This window comes from Eutrigla gurnardus (genome assembly GCF_963514095.1).
Source record: "Eutrigla gurnardus genome assembly, chromosome: 18".
Classification (NCBI taxonomy): Eukaryota; Metazoa; Chordata; class Actinopteri; order Perciformes; family Triglidae; genus Eutrigla; species Eutrigla gurnardus.
In genome coordinates, this window is record NC_139929.1 from 10,734,028 (window position 1) to 10,754,843 (window position 20,816).

A 20,816-nucleotide genomic window follows, 5' to 3' on the forward strand; every position below is an offset into this window, starting at 1 on the left:
GTTTACACTGTGCTCATCACTTATATATCTTTGACTGTTATTTCTGCAATTTTTTACTTTTATTTGAAGTTATCTTTACTTAAGTATGTATATATTTGATGAATAGTTTTGTGTAAACTTTATTTATTTGTATTTATACTCATAACAGATAAGTGTGTGTTTGCTGTTTGAACGTGTGTGTGTGTGTGTGATCACACAGACCTTGAAAACACACGTAGAGGAGCTGCTGCTGCCTCTCTGCTGACTTGTATCTCTGTTGTTTCGCCTTCAGAAAACTGAGAAAACAAAAGACCTCCTGGTGAACTGTAAATTCCCCCTGAAAAGACGTCTGTGGACGCAGGTAAGCCTTATTACAAAAATGTTTAATTCTCTATCACAATAAAATCAAAGATATAAAAGGAGAGGATTGCCTTTGAGGTTTATTCAAACAGATGGAAAATGATAATATAATTGACAAAAAAAACAGGATTTTTCTTGATGAAGTTAATGCTATACCAAAAGTTAAACCTTAATGTTTACAAATGGGAAACCATATCCAAACCATATATAATGTAAAATCCTATTCAGTGGTGGAAAGCAACTACATTTACTCCATACAATTGGATTTCACTACAATTCAGAGGACATTTTACTTTCTACACACTACAGTTATCTGACCACTACTTTTCAAAATAATAGAATGCATAAAACATTATGATAAACTTATCAAATAAAATACATTTTTTAAGATTAAAGCGGTGGTTTCCAACATTTTTGGTTTGTGGCCCTTTAAAAAAAAAAAAGTTGTCTACTCTGGAGTTTTCTGTAGTAAAACGTTTTTTTGAAGGTCGGTTTTTTGAAGAATATTTACATTCAAAGTAGTATTTCTTCTCTCCAGAGTTGTATTGGTAGTTCACACTTAAGTAAACTACCTAACTGTTGCGTCGTGATACAAAAGCCTTAACACTGTGTAGCTGAACACATGCATTACCTGTTCATCAGTCAGCTGCACAGAAACCCACCGGACCTGAGTTCCACGTGGGGATAGGGCTCAACAATCTGCCCTGACACACACGATTATATAAGAGAATAAACTAACTAGGAAGTGAAGAGGAGTGGATTCTCCATTAGTCTCACCTGTCTGTTGACACACATTAGTGGCACGATTATAAAAGCTGTGGTCTAACCTTTTAAAAATCCCAGGGTAATGTTGGAAATGGTCAGAGGAGAAGGGGAGAGGGGGATGGAAGGGGGATAAAGGGAGGAAGGGGAGGAGAGAAACTCAATCTAAAGCACCAGGTGCACCTTTTGTCGACATAATCTCCCAACCCTTGAGACTGCGCACACACTGGCCAACATATACAGCCTTTCATACGTACACATGCTGCTTTTTCGACCGGGGGATTTGGATGCTGGGTTGGCTCTGCTCGTATGCAAAAAGGGGGGGACTCTCAGATCACTGCTACCAGAATGGGGTTTGGTCTATTTTGATTGAGCCACACTTAGGTGATAATCAATAGGACACAACCTTTAACATTGCATTGGAATAAGTGAACATTGTGACCAAACGTGAGGTTAAAAAACAGAACAAAATACCTGTAGATTAACAGGAGAAAGAAAAGGAGACTTGTCTTTGGGGGAAATGCTCACATGTTGTACACAAAAACACTTAAAGCAGGACTACAACAATCTTTTCCTCTTGCAGACATAATGTTGAATTCTTAAGCAGTGAAACACCCTTCAACACACCCCTGGTCCCACAAAGTGTGGCGGCTAATGCTAACTAACGTTAGCAATCCTCCGATGTTACTCCCTCCCGAGTCGTTTTTTCCCGCTCTATGTGTGCGACTTAAATTTAAGCATCCACAATTATCTTGTTATCCTTGTAATTTGTTTTCAGAAAACAGTGACACATTTTTATTTGTAATTGTTTATTAGCTGCTACTAAATGCACCTGTAACTACTTTTGTCCAGGGGTATTTACAGATGTCTGAACACAAGGATATGCAGAGCAGCGGGTTGAATTGGCTCTTGTGTGTTTGTGTATAGAAGGGAACTAGACGTGACCCATTGTGAGCCTACAGACGTGTAATAGATGCCTGTCAATCAGTCCAGCATCGCCCAGCGAGGACAAGGGAGGGGGAAACAATGTTCCCTCTTTAGAAGAGGAGCAGTTGTTGTTGTGCATCTAAAAAGCTCGTAATGTTGTAAACCTTGGATTGTACAAAAAACGCTGCCTTGAATGACGTTACATGCCGTGTTAATCAATGGCTCATACCACAGTGGATTTAAGCAGACCGGGCGGCCGTTGTCCACAATCCCTCACCCGTCATCCTTTAAGCTCGACCCCTAAACTCCTGTGAAGCCTCAAGTAGGGACGAAGCCAAGGACGGAGCAGGCTGCTCATTGTGATTTAATCTCTCTCTGTCTGCCTCTCCACCGCCAGAACAAACATCAAATATGGCCTCCTTATCAGGCCGGCCCTGCTCTATCTATCTATCGCCAATCAATATCTGCTATTCTGTGTGTGCAGGCTTGTGTGTGTGTGTGTGAAACAGGTCTCAAGGGCTCCGCTAACTAAGGTCAAAGATCAGGTATAACCCTCCAGCGTCGAATGACAGATGTGGCCGGAGGGAAACAAGATAAAAGAAAGGTGGAGAAGAAAGAAACGAGAGACGTATAGAAGTTGTGGGTGTCCCGAACAACAGATCATAAAAAAAAGGAGGAACTGTTGTTATTATTGGTTCTGTTGTTTCTGCAGCAAGTATGAGGTTTTGCCTCAGGCAGCTGGCAGACACCAGATCAGCTCACCTGAGTGAAACGTCGGCCTTGAACAATGGACTGGGAGCTTTGTTAGCGTCCGACTATACCTTTCTGGAAGTATCGCCACACGGAACGAGCAACCGTGTGGTCACACGGTGGTGAATGGCTCTTTATTAAATGCTTCCGTCGGTCTGGGGGGGGGAAATAGGAATGAATATCAAAAGGCGTTGGCTTCTTGTTCTTCCTGTTTGCAGTAAGGAAGGAGAACCAAATGTTATGCTGAAGCTTGATACACACACACACACACACACACACACACACACACACACACACACACACACACGCACAGAGGAGTAAATCGAGGTATACATGCATGAAAGCTATTTTCTCCCCTGCATGGACAGGAATTAACATAGGAAAGAAAGTAAGTGTGTGCACATGCATCGTGGGGGGGCTCCTGAGATGATATGACACTCTGTCTGTGCGTCTATTCACCATGAAACAGCTCCATAAAGCTGCAAAATGCTGCCAGAGCTGCAGCCGCCTGCAATGCCTGTTAGAGAGAGATGGAGAGAGAGATGGAGAGAGAGAGAGAGAGAGAAGGGGGGATCCTTTGTTCTGTCAAGGACTTAACACAATCAGAGTGTACAGTGTGTCAGGAGCGCACAGGCATATATCAACTTCAATCTCTTTTTAATGAAAAATCCTGCCCTCTCTAATATGTGCAAATTAACCTCTTCTCCTCCCTCCCTCCCTCCCTCCCTCCCTCCCTCCTCCCCTCCTGCCGTTTCCCCTCCTCTTTCCCTCTCCCTCGCAGAGGCCCCTCGACTCCCACTCCCTCTCTTCTTCGGCTCTCCGCCCTCTCTTCTGTCCCTCTTCTTTCCTTCTTTTCCACTGTTTCGCTTCACTTTCACCAATTTTTCCACGTCTGCCTCATTCAGAGGTGGAGGGCAGGACGGCAGCAAGGGAAGGAGGGAGAAAACCCCATAGACACAGAGAGTCCTGCTTTCCATTAACTTGTTGCTGCAGCCGCCCTGGCCACAGCAATTACCTAGATCACTTAGTCGTAAAAAAAAAAAAAGATAAAATAATAATAATAATAATAATCAAAAGGAAAAGCCTCCCAAAGGCAGTGTCCAGCAACAGAATTAAAATGCAGCCTCCAGCCTCCTCTGCTCTCTTTGGTTTTCATCTCTGTCCCTCTCTGCACCAACACACACTCCGAATCATGCTATTACCCTATTATCCTGATGAGTTGGTCAGATCCTCGCCTTCTCATTCTGCCCATGCTGATTGTAATTTGGAAATTACACCTAATGAGGATTTTTTTTAAAACACGGCGGCTGCTCTCTGCTGCCAGCTCCATGCCGCTCCCTGCCCTAATGGATTTCCTGGTATGGAATCCATTTTTCCCCCCTTTCTGCCCTGCAGGGGGTCCAGCTAGCCACCACCCCACCCCTCCCTCCTCCGCTCACCCCCACCCGTATCCCCTACCCTTCACTCTCCCCCCCCTACTCCACTAATTGGGGGCGACTGGTTTTGGTGAAAAGAAGTCATAATCATTGTTTCTGCTGCTAATTTAAGTGGTTAAGTGTACAGGACCAGCTCACAGAATGAGGAAATGAGTATGATCACATTTACATTTTTTTAATCTGAACAGCTAAAGTGCCAATTTCCTTTCTATGTTTTTGTTGGAGGTTTCTAGTTTGCGGGAGATAAATGCATACGTTGCGTTGTTTTGTAGCCTCTCAAGAGAATTCTTTGGGTTCTGGTTGGTTCTTATGCTTCCCTCCCCATTTAAGATGACAAAAACAAATGCTTTTTACTGGTCATTGATCTTTATCTAAATAAAGCGACATGTTCCTTTAAAAGACTGACATAATTAAAGCATCAGAGAACCAAACTAGCTTTTTGACTTGTTTTATTTAACAGAAGGTTGTGATCTTAATACTGTTAAGGCTTGTTGTTTTAAATTGTCCTGTTAATCTTACAAACACCTGTATTGTGTGTGTGTGTGTGTGTGTGTGTGTGTGTGTGTGTGTGTTTCGCAGAAATGGGAGGGGTAAACACACACACACACACACACACACACACACAAACACGCATGCAAATCAAAGCCATCAACAGCCTGTGATGAAGTGAGACGTCGTGGCATAAACAGAGTGTGCCGTTACCATGGAAGCCACTTTCACCTCATAGGCCGGGAGAGACAGGAAAACACAAAGAGCCAACGAGACAGGGAGGGAGTGACAGAAAACAGTGACAGACAGACAGACAGACACTGTGTTACAAGCTCTCCTTCAGCCGTGGTTAATAGCTTTTCAAAACCCTGGTGAGCGTTTTCACTAGCCTCCTTCCCCTGGGAAAGGAACGGGGTATTTGTACAGTATGAGTTCCAAAGAAAGGGAAAAGTTCATTGAGACGTTGTTTAATAGCTGGTTGAACATTCACAAGTTTAATGAGCACATCACTGAGCCGACAGAAGCAGACGTACAGTGGCTGTTGGAGGGGTTTTGCGGTTTTGGAGCCACATCTGTCCCTGTTTTGGCTCTTTTTTTTCTCCTTCTCTTTTCTGGTTCCACTGCAGGTCACAGCCTTTAGACTCCGACTTCAGACGGCTTGTAGCAACATTTTAGCTGGAGAGACGGCAGGTTTACCTCACAAATCGTTCATTTGAAGTTGTCTTGCATTCACTACTTGTGTGTATATATTTATTGCTCACTCTGTCGTACAACAGTTGGATCATTCTCACGTATATTTTCTACCATGGCACATGCATTTTACTTCATGAGGGGAGCCATAAACAAGATCCAAAATTCACTCAGTTAGAACCGCAGCAAATCACTGCCTCCATCTTCTGCATAGAATGTCCACTTCACTCACCCATTTATAATAATCAAGCTTGTTGCAGGAAATTGAATGGTGACCTGGTCGTATGACATCAGACAGGCCCATCTGAGCAGAGAATCATAAGCAAAGGGGGCACTCTAAATACCTCTATTCCATTGGCAAAGACACAAATGACAAATTTCCTTCCTTTATACTTTATAAATGATTCCTCTTAGCCAAATGGAAACCTATATCCATTTAATCCAGCTAATTTTCTCTCTCAGAGATGTAGCGGCCGGTTACATAACTTCCGCAGAGAGCAGTTTATTAAAAAAGAAATACACTTAGTGAAGAGAAAAATGAGCATTTCTGCTCGTGGAGACATTATTCTCTTAAGTCAAAACTAAGGTAACTGTTTCTGATTTCCTTGCAGTGATTTTTTGCATGTTGGGAATTTTCTTCAGCTGCACTGTCTTGTCCACGTCAAAGCCTGATTGCTGCCGAGTGAAAGACAAGACTCCATACCTTCCGCGGAGAGGTCGGATGAACGAGGCCACTGCGGCGATCATAGCTTTCAACGTTTGCCAGGGAGGCTACAGGAGGTAATCAGAGGAAAATATGTCCTCTCCTCCTCCTCTTCTTTTAGACCTCCATTAGACCAGCCTGCCTCTGTCTGGGAAAATTGATTTTCTCCCTCCCCTTCTCCTCTCTTCTCCTCTCTTTTTTTTGCATCTCAGGTTCCATTTGAGGCTTGTTCATCCACTCTCAAGAACAGTTCCGTGAGACACAGAGAGAAAAGGGAATAGTTAGGCCAAAGGACAGGTTGTTCACACACATATAGTTACCCACCCCCCAACAGCAGCCGACGGGGCTCTGCCTCATCTTTGTCGTCTGAAGAGGCCTGCAGTGGTCGTTCCCCCGCCCCGTTTCCTCTTCCTCATCTACCTAATCCTTTCCTTCCCCTACTGTTCTTTCTCCATCTCTCCATCTTTCTGTTGCTCTTCCACCAGCCTTCACACTCGCATCCCACCCCCCTCTCTCCTAGCCAAGTCTTGGATCAATGCACCATTGATTTTCCTATCAATGAACATTAGTATGGATCAGACTGCTGCTTGCACTGCCCTGCCCCAAAAAAAACCGACACACACACACACACACACAAACACGCACGGCCCTTCACGTACATGCATGCACTGAGAGCGCCTGTTGCCACAGGGACCCTGGATTTCATCGGTGCTCAGCCGCGAGCACACAAAAACAGGACGAGCCGGGGCCGTGGACAAAGGGAGAACAGCAAGGAGAGAAGGCAACAGAAATAAAGGAGGGTGGGATTGATAAAAGAGGGGTTCTAGTTGAGAGCACAGGAGCCAATCAATGAAAGGAGTGACAGAAAGGGTAGGAAATGAAATCAGACCGAGCGGAGTTAGTATTTGTCTCTGCGTGATGGTCAACTGCCTGCTAGTCGATTCACCGCCGAATAATTCAGTCTGATTGGCACCCAGTTTCAGGCTGCTGGTAATGGCCGCTGATCATGACAGTGGTGCTTTATACACCTTTGGGTGTCTTTCCCTCTCCCACTCTCTCTCTCACACACACACACCCCTCTCTCACCCTATAATGGGCTCTGAGTCAGGTGGAGATTGCCACTTTTCTTTCTGCTGTGCTCCTTTTGTGTCCCACATTGCATTCATTCCACACAAACCCGGAGCGCATTTCTGCACACATCAGCTGCACTTTGCATCAGCAAACAATTAAATGTGCGTTTACACTTGCCGTCGGCATCATCAGTTGACTCTGAAACTCGGGGTAACGTGGGACAAACGGAACAGTAACTATTAGTAGTATTATTATCAGGAATATTAGTACACTGTCACTTTAATAAATCAATGACTGTATTAAGGGTGTTTATGAACAACTTTCTTGCACAGTGTGAGAGGTAACGGTGTGTAAATGGTCTTCTCTGGGCTTCTCTGAAGTAATGTCTCTTTCATAATTACATTTCCTCGTCTCTTTGTCAAACAGAGAGAGAGAGGGAGAGAGAGATGCTGTGGAGACTGGTCTTGATAGAACAAAGAAACATCCTTCTTGGGAGTGCTTGCATGAAAGTTGATCCTCAGTTAAGACCCCACGTAGAAGGAAACTGAGACGCCTCAGGGCCGTCCTTCGTCCTGCCTGATTGTAAAGTGTTTTAATTTGGGCTGGACTGCCTGCCCCTCTGTCCGTCTGCCTGTTTTTTCTTTTATTTATTAATGGAGCACAATTAATCATTTAGCTATGTTCTTCATTTTGTATTTATTTACTGTGTGCCGGATATTTCGTCTTGTTTTAACAGTACATCATTTCCATGATTTCTAAGGCTCTGACACCTTATCGGCAGCAGAATAGTCCACAAGTGGCTGCTGCATAAACACTAAGTGAGAACAGGCATGTAGCGGATACAGCAAAACGTTGTACATCCTGTTGTCTGGTCTGCTGCCTGAAACTGTGTACAAAAGTATTAGTTCTACAGGAAAACCAAAATGTTGGTTTCCTTCCAGGGTTTTTTTTTTTTTTTTCTGATCACAAATTTTCTTCATTTCATCAAATATTTACAGCTCAAGTTTCTTTGCATGCATGAAGGACATTTTTATTTGCAGCTTGAATGTGCAAATAGCCTTCAGAAATATAAACAGGCTATAGTGAGTTTTCACATCATGCCAGAAAAAAAAGAAGAAGAGGAAAAACAGCCTTTCTTAGTGCCATTTCAAAGCATCACAAAACATTCTTTAGAGATTCTTCGCACAACAACATCTCGTGCCCATAATCTCAGCGATCCTTTTATGCTCCACTCTCCTTTAGACTTCACGCTGCAGCTATTAAACTGGCCTTGGATTTAAATGTCTGCTTTTCCCCCAAATGTGCTCATAGAAAACAGTTCTATTCGCTGCTGCACCAGTTTCACTTCCAGGCTTCAAAGCCTGGACCCAACGAAGACGGCCAACCATGACCTTGTGGAGGTTGGACAAGGCAGGTGAAAGGAGGTGTCCATGATTGTTACTGCTGGGTCAGTGATATGATGTGAAATACTGCAGTTCCAACAATCACAAAAAAATCTCCTCTGCCTGCACACTTCACCAAGACACAGAGAGAGAGGGGGGGGAGGGGGTCTGGCAACGTGTCAACCCAGACTGTAACCTTCGTAACCACAAAGTTCAATTACTCACTTAACTCACTTTGATCCAGACCTCTGCATCTGATCGAGGCTTTAACGTGTGGACTGACTGGGAGCCTCCTACAGGCTCAGTTCTGAACAAACAACAACAAATCCCCGTCTGACGGACTCGTCACAATGCACCACAAAACCAGCAGCTACGGCGTTGGCCACTGGTCGACTTCAAAGTTTTTTTTTTTTTTTTTTTACAATGTTGCAAAACAGATGTAATATTTGTTTCCGGTATGAACATTTGGATAACATGGGTATGGTAAAGAGAAACTCAACTAAAAATAAAAAACGCTGGCTGGAAGTGGAGCACCAACTGTGTTCAACTTTAAAAGCCCCGACCCGGCTGCCGTCCTCAGGCAGAGGCGGGCTAAACATGGCGGGTCCGCCGGCAGGAAAACAACACTCGTATTTTCTTCTTTTTTTTAAAACAGTAAATAGGTTTTCCTACAGCCGCATAGTCGCTAAATTACTCCCTCGCTTTATCGCACTCGACTGTCGCGCTCGAAGCTTGCCGGGGAGCCGAGCAGGAAGTGGGCGGAAATCGAGCTCCTTACAGCGGCTGCAGAAGCAGCAGCAGCCGGCAGGAAGCTGCTTTTCACCGGCAGCCGAGAGGAGGAACAGCGGCTACTGCGAGCTCAGCGAAACACCGGCCATTTACCTATAAAAAAATTATATATATTATTAGTAATTTAAAAATATATTTTTTAAATATATGATGATAGCCACAGCGCTGTATTATAGCCAATAAATTAGGCCTAAAGGTTGCGAACACAATGATTTATATATATTTTATTTATTTATTTTAAATCACCTTAAAAGCGACCGAATAGTTTAGCAATTTCTTTCAACATGTTTATAATATAGCCTACTAATTATTATAATAAAAAACAGTAGTAATTTATATGTTGCACTTATCTGTGGCACTAAATTATTATTCATGAGACTAATAAGTTACAACATGTGTTTTTTTTTATCCTTTATTATGTAATAGCCCATTGTTATATTAGAATCATATATATTTTAAAATGTATTTTTATTAAATATTATTTAAAATTTATGAAATGAAGTTGCAGCGATATGAAAAGGTGAAACAGCAAGTTAAAGTCTATGAGCCCTGTTATTGAATTTTACGTCAGGTGATATTTGCATTTAATATCCCTCCTCCAAACATTGGCCTGCCATATTGTAACTGTGATGGACAGGCTTAGGACGGTAATTACAATCACGTAGAGCCCCAAAAAAGCTTTTATTGTCACACACACACACACACACACACACACACACACACACACACACACACACACACACACACACACACACACACACACAGCTCTGGAGGAGTAACCAAGCTTATATGGATGTGCTCTTCTATACATCACAGAATCACCAAGGATCACCCGGTGACGCTGCCGGGGCTCCCAGTCCTAATGGGTGGTGGTGGTGGTGGTGGTGAATTAGAGCGGGCATGCGCGCTACAAATGAATGTGAACCATTCAAATTTCCATATATGTGCTGTCACAAGGGAGACCCCCCCTCTCCTCCCCTCTTCCTCGCATACCCTCTCTCACACACACACACACACACACACACACACACACACACACACACACACACACACACACACACTCACACACACACACACACACGCAGCCTCCCCCTTCTCTCTCCCTCCTTTCTTTGTTCCCCTCCGATGTTTCTCTGAGCTCCCCACAAGAGAGAGAGAGAGAGAGAGAGAGAGAGAGAGAGAGAGAGAGAGAGAGAGAGAGAGAGAGAGAGAGAGAGAGAGAGAGAGAGAAACACACCACTGCCACCCAGCGGCCGCGGAAACGCGCGTGACCGTGCGCGCGTGCTCTTTGTTAGCCCCTCCATGAATTTCCATCAGTGGGCTATTAAAAAAAAAAAGCCGTCGGCGCATTTAGAACTTCACGACATTTCACAAGCAATAATCGCACACTATAGGCCGCTCTCCCGCCATGTTTGCGCCCTGCTTGAGTGTCCTTGAGCAAGACACTGACCCCATGCTGACCTCTGGGGGGGGGGGGGGGGGGGGGGGGTGATCATATTATCATCAGAGGGTCGTATCCTAACCGCGCTTCTTTCTTACTCCATTTCACCACCATATCTGACGGATTACACATCAAAATGATTCAATAAAGAGGGGAATATAGGCTCTGCAGGACAATAATTTAATTAGCGCTATATATAACCGAGTTAATGAGGTACTTAACAGCGAGACGTTAATTACAGATTCTATAGGGCCCTGCTTTATTTCTGCAGGGCATCCTCATCCTCTGCGCCTTTAAGTGGGATTAATCAATCATATTCTTGGAGTAGATTCATACGCGCCAATCTGCTCACACACACTGGTTTATATGTGTCTTACTTATTCATTTATTGTGCTTCAACCCATAATTTGTGATTTGGGCAGAAGTGGTAGCCTAATTAAAAAAATATACATATCAGATTATATCAGGAAATATGACATTCGGTGTGTTAGCTAAAGATAATAAATCATTTAAACGTTATAGCAGGCGGTGCATTCAAGGGGAGGGAAGGGGAGGAGGGGACCGGGAGGTTTTTTTTTTCCAACAGGGGGCAGAATCACTCAGCACAAAAAAAAAAGAGAAGAAAATCTCTCTTTCTCCGTCACGTCCACATATGCGCGCAGCCAACGCTTTAGGAGCTGTGTTTTTTCTTTCTCTGCAAGCAATTTTCACCTCCTACCAGCTGCCTTAAAAATTACCTTTAAATAGCCTTATACAAATGTGAGCCCAGCTGCGTGTGCTGTTTGTTTGTTTAACAAATAAACCGCTGAACCAGATCTGAGAAGCGTAGATTGGTTCCAGGGTTTCTGATCTATTTGGGTAAATGAAACTTTTAAAACGTGCTAAAACGGCTGAAAATAGGTTAATGTTTTGAAAAAGTGCAACAGAAATTGTTCTCTCCTCCTCCAAGGTTACTGTTTGGGCTTAGTTGAACGTTTTTAAATGATAAGCAGATATGAATCAGTGTGGATTTAGTACTTTTTATTCTTGGGGCCCTCATTGTTACATGGAGGTCCTGACCCCAGAGCTGGTGGCTGGGGAGTAGTGGTGTCATTCTACTCCGGGCTTAATTCAGATTTAATTAAAGCACAATCTGGGCGTTTGGAGCTTATAAATAATAGAATGTAACATGGCAGGGTAAAAGCATGTATAGGCTGGTAAATCTATTTTGCCACGTTGCATAATATTCTCTCTGGTTTTTATGCAAAACACAAAAGGACCAAGCAGCAGGCTACATATCGTTTGTGTAAAACTAGATCTCCACGTTACTTTTTGGAGTGTGATCGACCGAAACGTGCCTCCAAAAAATGCCTTTTCATCCACTGACAAACAGTGCAGAGCTGCATCTGGCTGTAAATATGCAGACAAATTATTTTCTGGTTTCAAGGCGTTAGTTGAGAAAAAAATTGAATGCATCTTTAAAAAGTGCAGTCTATAGCCTACATATTTTTCTCCCTCAACATCTGCTCAGTAGATTATGGCTAAATGCAGGTAATCATTACTAAATAGGTTATTCGTGCAGGACCAGTTTGTAGGAGAAAGTCTTAGAATAAACACTGCGTGTGCTCGTTTCCCTCTTAAGGTAGAAGGAGGGAGAAGTGCATGCTTTCTTTGGACCTGAAGGTCTTGGATCAGGCAGGCAAATTAAGTGATTCATAATTTCCATCACAAAAGTGCAGCCTATTGGACAATGAATGAAGTCACCCACTAACCCTGTTTCTGTCATCGTTACACACTGTAGATAATAGCAGCCAGATGGGCTAAAGAGCTGTTGTGTTGAACAGCTAAAGGACGAGGGAACGGTTCAACGTCACCACGGCCTTAATCACGTGATCACGAGACTTATTGGACTCTATGAACTGCTTTTTTTTTCTAGAAATGTTGATGTCACCCAACCCATTTTGCAGTTTTAGTGTAGTGATATTTTTAATAAGACAACATCGCTCTCTGTAGTGACTCATCGTCAGAATAGAATTAGGCTAAGCCTCTTTCTCAACAACAAGAAGGCATACAATCACGCAGCCGTTGACGTCACATCGCCTTTTAGACGGACCCTTCATGTTCCACGCGTGAAAATGACTGCAAAACTTTTACTACAACTTTGAAGAAAGAAAAATAATCCATCTGGCCACACCAAAGTAAACCAGGACTTGGCTATATGAACTTTTTTTTGTTTTGTTTAGTTGTATTTGTTATTATTATTATAATTGGAAAAATTACCAAACACTGGAAACGGTATAAATGTGACCGTCTGTTTAATCCTCTAGGGTTTGGCAATGAATGGAGCATGTCTATTATCAGTCCTAACAAATCCGTTTCCACCAGTGAGGAGGAGGAGCAGGGCCACTGTTACTGCCTTACTAACTGGTTTGTAAAATGTGCTCCCTTGCTGTTGACAATGCACACATTTCCAAGGTCATGTTACCGCGGAGTCTCCTTAAAGGGGATGTGTCCAGGGTGTCAACGTCGGGGTGCGAAGGCAGTCAGTGGCGGGAAATAATACACTAAGTGATTATTCGACAGATTAAAAACAAAACAGGAAATGGAAAAATAAAAATAAAATAGTAGGCTATAGCAATGCAGGTCAGCGTTCCTTATTTTTTTTTTATTTATTTTTTTTGCAGCAAACTTTATTCAAACACCCATTTGTAGACTAGAGGACTGTCCATCATTGTTGAGATGAAAAAATAATTGACTTATTCAACTTTAATGTCCAGAATTTAAATACTGTTAGCTTCTGCAAAAGCATTAACGTTCAAAAGTTAAAGGTAAGGAATTAGAGATTCTAGACTCACGTAAGACTCTCTGATAGTTTTCATATTTACTTCAAGAGGTCACTGGTGAACAGACTATTTGGCCAAATCTCTCAATAACTCAGAGATATGTGTAATATTTCTCAGTCTAACTGTAGAGGGTGAATGTGGCTCCACCGACATGCAGTGACAGAGACGATGCAGGATCAGCAAGCCTGGTTTTCATTCTGACAACAGAAGAGAACAATAAAAAATGTGTTTCCGATGAACTGGTGCGCTTTCATCTTTAAATATTCACAGAAGCGACCTATTAATGGAGAGGAAACCACTTGTGGTCAGCTGTACAGTCATACGTAAACATATGAGCCTGGGGATGAAAATACGGGCTGCGTTACAGAAACAGCACGGGGGTGGCTGCATGTGGAGAAGGTTCATTTGCAACGTCGGTTATTCGATTTGAGGGTTACATTACTGAGCGAGACAACATCTTTTATTTTGAAGGACGTAAGGGAGACCGGGGGTGGTTGTAACACGGCTCAGTTGTAACACTTCCAATATCTCCAAACAGGAACAAGATACAATCATCTTTTCACTCTACTTTCAGGTAAGAAAGTTTTTTTTAAACCTCATTTATTTTTGTGCATCTGGTTTGTAGTTTAAATCATGAAACTGCATTCATGTTTACTGTGCTTATTGCTATATTCTAGCTGTTGAAATTCAGTATGTCTTGGAAGAGAAAGACAAAATCATTTTGGAAACAACATGAAATGATGCAAAAGCCCAGGGAAAGTCCATCACATCTGTGGGAAAATATTATGGCATATGCCAGGTTACTCTGTACAGATTCTGTAAAGGAAGGAAGAAATCAGAAGAGAAGGGACCAAAGGAACTTCCACATGTAGGCAAGTGGCAAGAAGGTTGAAAAAAGTTTTCAATACCAAGTTTTTGTAATAATAATTTTTCATAATGTTACATTTCACCCCAGGTATATCATAATGTATCATTTCAGAGTATGATACATGGGGTGAATTGTAACATGTCAGCTATTTCAGATTAAATCATGCATTTTCCGTTTGTGTTGCAGAGATAACAGCTGCACCATTTAATAGCAGACAAATGTAACTAGTCACACATTTTGAACGGGAATGTCTCCCCTATATGTAAATATATTAGGCAGCACAAAACTAATCGGGAGGCGAGTCCGTTGCAAATCATGATTTTGACGTCAGGTTTATGACGCAGGATCGCGCAGGAAAAACAAATCTGATGATGTAACATGATGTGAGAGAAGGAGACGTCGCTGTGACAGCGGGATGAGAGGGGAGGGGGGGGGGGGGGGATCTGTTTCACAACCCGACCTGGAGCCGAAATGGACTTTGGACGAAGCGCGGAGTCACAGAGGTCACTCCGATAGCTGCGGCGTGTGTGACGACACGCCGACGTCGATCTCACGTACCAAGGGGAAATCAAATGATGCAGCCTATACATGAGTGTTGGGGATTGATGAAAGCCGTGCGCGCAGCTGCTACGGGCAACATTAGGAAACAATATGTGTCCCGTCAGCTGCTGTTGCTGGTAAACGTGTCCAGCAGCAGCAGCAGCAGCAGCAGCTCCGGGACGTTAACACGTCTGGAGACTAAAATAGAAAGAACCGTTTGCCTCAGAGCAGATGAACTTGTATTGGAGGAACGGCGTCTCCACCTATGACACATGATAACGTGACCTATTAGGATTGATGTTTTCTGACAGCAGCGCAAGCATGCAGAACAAGCCCATACAGTAAATAATGCAGTTGTGTTTTTGAGTACAAAAGGGTGTTTCCCTTGCTGTGGGTTCGTTGTCACAGGGGTTTCGACGCCAGACTGCTCGAGAATGTGTCGGCATCACGCACCGATTACGCATGTTTTCGCCTGACATAATGGAAATTTATAAGTGAGCTACTCTGCTCACTAACACTCTGCCTCGGGACTCTGGCGTGGAAGTTCCCCACACGAACCACAACAACGGTCGATTCAAGCGGAGAAAATCTCTCCATGATCACCGAGTTTAGAGTAACAGGTGAAGGAACGGCGAAGATTAAAAGTGCGTGCGCTGCCTTCACTTAACGCAAGTCAGAAGGACATTTATTGTAAAAATAAATACATAAATAAATACAAAAAATTTAAATAATGCATCTATTCACACAATCCACATCTCAATCTCTAATTTTCACCTTGGTATAAGAGAAACCAATCCCTTTTGTGCTAAATATATAAATAATAATGGCTATTAAGACTGTTTAGACAGTGTTCTTGAAATAAAACAATAAAAACTGACTTTATACATTTAACTGTTCCAATTAATAACCCATCTCTCATCACTTTCTCCGTCTCAGGTGTGATTTAACAGGAGAAACCACAGATATTTGGTTAATGACAGTTGCCCTCAGTGTGTTGGCTAAGTGTATTGACAATGCAATGTCAAGCAACCATTATGACTGTTAATGGGCTATAAATGAACCAGAGAGATACTTGCATGGGTAGATCACGTGACGACATTAAAACACAACAATTACATGTTTATTAGATCTCTGCAGGGCCCCATCTATGATTGAATACTTTTGTTTCAGGGTAGGCTACTTAAATATGCGGCAGAGGGATCGACTAATGACAGCATATTAACATTGCCCTCAAAATCCAGAGGACGTGGTGAGAATTGCAACCTGACAAACGCAACATAGCAACGCGAAACAAACCCAGCTCCCTAAACACCTCCTTGTTGAGCCCCCTGATTCCTCCACGTTCGCCAGCCCCAGCTCTCCTCGGCTCTAGGCTCAGCCTCCGCCGCTCGACGCGCTGCATCAGCTGATGCGTCACGTGGTCTGGTGTCGCGGGTCACCGTTTTGCAAAATGGAGTTGTCTGAGTCAGTGCAGAGAGGACTGCAGTCTCTAGCCGACCCGTCCGCCTTCGAGCAGGGCAGCTACCAGGTGCTGGTGGACGTGTCTTACCGGAGCCTGCTCTCCTCTCGAGCCGACCCCGGAGTCCTCGGTGAGCTGCCTCTCCCCGCTTTATTGTCTGCGCCGCTCTCTTCCGGTTTCTCCCCGTGTGGACGTGCGGAGCAGCCGCCTCGGCGTTATGCGGGTTTCCTCGGCGCCTCGAGTCTCTGTAAACCGGATCCCTCGTGTTTATATTAAGCTCTTTAATGAGGCGGCTGATCGAGCAGACAGCCGCCCGTCAGCCGGGCTGCAGCGTCTTATAGCTCCGGCTGCTGCCTGTTTTACATGCAGCAGTCACACCGCCGCTCGTCCTCTCGGGATGCCTTTTGTCATTTAAACCGGCACAAAGTCTGCTCGCCACATTAGGAGGACTGTGTTAGACCACAGCGATCCCCGTCAGTCCGAACCGACAGCGGAGACGCGTCCGATTGTTCGCTTTATCACAAGCAGATCTTTGAAGGCAGCGGCGCGTTGCTGCTTTGAGCACAAGGCTAAATATACGCGATGTAAACAAGACCGTGCCTCTGCACTAGTACCGTAATAACAGCACTGCTAGTCACGTGATGCCCAAACTTGTGCAGCATTCCGACTCTTTATAACTGCAAAGTGAAATGTCCACCAGCCGAACACACAAAGGAGCTGACGCAGCTGAGAGGACCATTCACATGCAGATCCTCATTGATTTCCATTCCACGCGTCGATCCGAGTATATGGATCGCAAACTAGCCTCTATCGCCTCCGCCAATCACAGGCGTCCGTCGCGTCCACGGAGAGTAGGAGGGCTGCGAGGCTGCCTGCGTCCTCAAACACCGTGTGTTTGTTGCTTCCAGATCAGCCCGAGCTGAAGCGGGTCGACCCGATCCTGCTCAAGCAGACTCACGCTGCAGCGACCACCTTCATACTGGAGGCGGTCAAACAGAACGCGGACAAGTCGAGCATAAGGTAGGCGACCTCAGGGAGAAGAGTTGATCCTCTATGGAGCCTTGAGCCCCCTAAACACAGGACCCTTAGCTGTCAGGACGTGGCTGTGAAGATTGTACTCATATTGTTTTATATTGTATATCGTTTAAACGTTTCTAATGACCTGTTGATTGATCTACCAGGGGAACATGAAGCTATACAAGATTGCAGCAATACATCAAATTTAATAAAATATGTCATGTAAAATGGAAAAAGAGTGTGCATTTGAAATATTGCAAATCAAATGAGTTGGTTAGCTGTTGTGACCCAGATAACTGGCCTGCTTGTGAACCAGCAGCAATGTTGTTGTTAGCTCTGGGAAACGGCTTCATCAAGTTTTGTGAACCTATTTTTATCAGGTGCATTTGTTTACATTAAAATAATAAGTATAAGTCCTCCAGTTGCATGTGAGATATTGGGCTGAGTGGAGCAGATGAAGCTTATTATTAAAATGCAGCTTCTGACAGTTTAAGCCTTTATTCTGACAAGGGAAGGTGTTTGGTGTTTATAGAAGCTGAACCATCAAGTGTTGTTGTGTGTCATAATCAAACAAGCACCGATATGCAGCGAAAGAACCATTAAGACCTCCTATGATGGTATTTCTTTGTTCTTAACACAGATTTTAGGCATGTCTCCGTATGCTAAAACTGCATTTGAACCATAATTTACAAACCTGTGTGTAAATGTTACTTTGACAGTGGAGACATCATTAATGGGACTAAAGTAGCATTGATGTATTTGTTACTGTAAAAAAATAAATGTAAAAAGATGCAAAAATCTAATGAAAGTGTGTTGTTGTTGCAGCTCCTGCCTCGAAGAACTCACATTCAGTGCAGAGAGAATAGAAATATTCTATAGCACACACCAGGTGACAGCTCAAGCAATGTGTGTGGTTTTTTCTTCATGCAGTCTGTATTGCCCCTAACTCACTGATCCATGTTTTGTTTTACAGAAACATAAAAAAGAGCTGGAGCGTCTGTTAGCAAGGTGAGTGATGTTTAGAGCTGTGAGTGAAGAGATCTGTGCACTGAGTTGTTTCATACAAACTCATCAAACATCTCCAACATCAAACTGGGGAGATGGTGTTCTTTAAAGAAAGTAAAACATTGAAGATGAACGATTTTGCTCATTGATGATTAATTGATTATCAGAACGTTTTTTCCCCCTATTTTTATTAAACTCCAGATCACTAATGATGATTAATGACATGAGATGGAACTGGATTTACTGAAATGTAGGAAAGGGGAAGCAAGTTGTTGCTTGAGTCCAGTCAGGAACAGAGAGTGGGATTGCAACGTAAACGCTGCTTTGTGACGCGCCATAAACAAAAAGCTCGTTGTGAAAACCACGTTGTCTGCAAACTGATCTGAAACGGCTGTTAATGTCAATTCATATAAAAAGTATTTTAATATCACATGACACACAGAACTGCGGGGCATGTGGTAAACCTCGAACCAAAAGTCTCAGATACATTTTCAGAACAAATGTCTGCCTTTTCTACACGACTTTGATGCGGAATGTTTGTATAATCTCCAATTAGTCGAGTTTACAGTTGCAATAAAGTGTTTTCTGTCCGTCTCCTCTAGTATAGGAAGGTGTCCACCTCAGATTAAGGACGCGTCATGGCGTCTACAATATCACGTGAAGGTACATAAAAACTTTTGGAATATATGTTTTTTTACCTTTTGGTTGCAAACTTGTGCAAAATTGTTGTTTCCCCGACAGAACGGCCAGGTCGATAAGGTCAACGAGCCTTTCTACCTGATTTCATTGAACACTGAGGTAAGACCCGGATGCACGTCTGTCATGCCTTCAAGTGGCTGTAAATCTTCTTGGGTTTGTTTGGCACGTTTCTGTGCGTAAAACGGCGACTGCGTTTTGTTCCTTTTGTTAGAAAGAAGAATCGCCGGAAGATCTGAGCTTCACCTGCACAGTGGAGCAGCTACAGGTAGAGGAAGGATGGTGGTGCTCCTCTATAATCTACGTGCTCTTCCTCTAACATTATTATACCAGAGTTAGTTTTTTGCGACTTTTACGCACCGCATTGAGCCTTCCTGTGAAAGAACCAAAAAAAGAAATGAAAGAAGTCTTCTCATCGAGCTGACAGCTGCGGGGCACACTGTCTCCACTTCAAACACGGCAATTTCCTAAGAAAATATGTGTTAAATTGTTTCATTATATGTGCGCGTTGGACGTAATGGGCTCAATGAAAGCGCTTCTTCTGGACATGAAATGGATTTTCATTGCTGCAGTCCAACGTTAAATGTAGTATAAATGCTCAGGAACCCGGCAGATGATATTCATGGTGAAAAGAAATGACGCATAATCGCTGAAGCCTTTATAGATGCAGACTATATGTGATATAAAGTTCCAGCATGACCTCAGCTGTTTGTTTGATGGGAGGGCTGACATTTAGAATATTTAAATCACGTGGGCTGCAGTCAGATACACGATCCAAAAATATTTTTTTGGGAATTAAATTCGGACATAAAGTAACTCAATATCAAGGCAGAATGAACCAATAATTCTGAACGCATACTTATTAAGTTTAATGAGTAGCCTATAATTAAATATATTTTTTAAAATAATTATTTTATTTTGATTTAACTCCATCTCCGGACGTGCTCCTACTAATCATGGTTATGGGTATTTTTTTTTTTTTTCAGGATTTGGTGGGAAAGCTCAAAGACGCTGCTAAGAGTGTGGAGAAAGCCAGTCAGATGTGAAGCCGGTGTCCAGTTTCTTCGCCAGCACAAAGCTCTGAACGTCTGCCGTTTGCTGCCTCTTTTGTACCTCAGATTGACGTGACGAGCATGCGTGTGAGACAATTATCATTCCAACGTTTCAATTAAAAACGGAAAAAAGAACCCCTTGTGCTTTGAATAATTCTAGGGCTCCATGTGCTCACACTGATCCACATTGTCTTCAGAAATGATCGTGGGGACATGCGTTTTTTTTTTGTTTAAATAAATAAATAAAATACACTTGCTTGAAACAGTCATTGCCATATGTTTTGTGTGAGAGATTTGAAACATTTCATTTGAATATGGAGCCAATGAAGTATGTGTTTAGTCAACCCTGACCAGGAGCCTCATGGTTTCATGACAGCAGAGGGTTTTGTTGGGATTTAGCCTATTTAGAAAAGACCACTAACACAAAACTTACGTTTTTTTTTATTAGCAACATTGCTCTGTGACAATGTTGCCCCCCCCCCCGCCCCCAATTTTCTAGACTTTCTCAAGCTTTTCTGCATCCACCACCCGGCTGAAGGTTCAAAGCTCCTCAGCTGAGGCACCACAGCGGCTCGGAT

The 20,816-nt window shown here is 43.2% G+C and overlaps 1 protein-coding gene across 1 annotated transcript; it reads left to right on the forward strand.

Moving 5' to 3' along the window:
- Positions 1 to 16,334: 16,334 nt before the first annotated feature.
- Positions 16,335 to 20,466, forward strand: commd3 (COMM domain containing 3). Its single transcript, XM_084034188.1, has 8 exons — positions 16,335 to 16,598; positions 17,377 to 17,488; positions 18,311 to 18,374; positions 18,459 to 18,493; positions 19,093 to 19,153; positions 19,232 to 19,288; positions 19,401 to 19,454; positions 20,173 to 20,466. The coding sequence occupies exons 1-8, from the start codon at positions 16,418 to 16,420 to the stop codon at positions 20,230 to 20,232; spliced, it is 624 nt and encodes a 207-aa protein (XP_083890314.1). The 5' UTR covers positions 16,335 to 16,417; the 3' UTR covers positions 20,233 to 20,466.
- Positions 20,467 to 20,816: the final 350 nt, after the last annotated feature.

Bases quoted from the DNA above. Each gene is read 5' to 3' on its own strand.
- commd3 (XM_084034188.1), top strand. From the start codon at position 16,418: ATGCGTCACGTGGTCTGGTGTCGCGGGTCACCGTTTTGCAAAATGGAG. The intron at 17,489-18,310 runs GTAGGCGACCTC...TTGTTGTTGCAG, and splicing joins GCGGACAAGTCGAGCATAAG to CTCCTGCCTCGAAGAACTCA. The intron at 19,154-19,231 runs GTACATAAAAAC...TTTCCCCGACAG, and splicing joins GTCTACAATATCACGTGAAG to AACGGCCAGGTCGATAAGGT.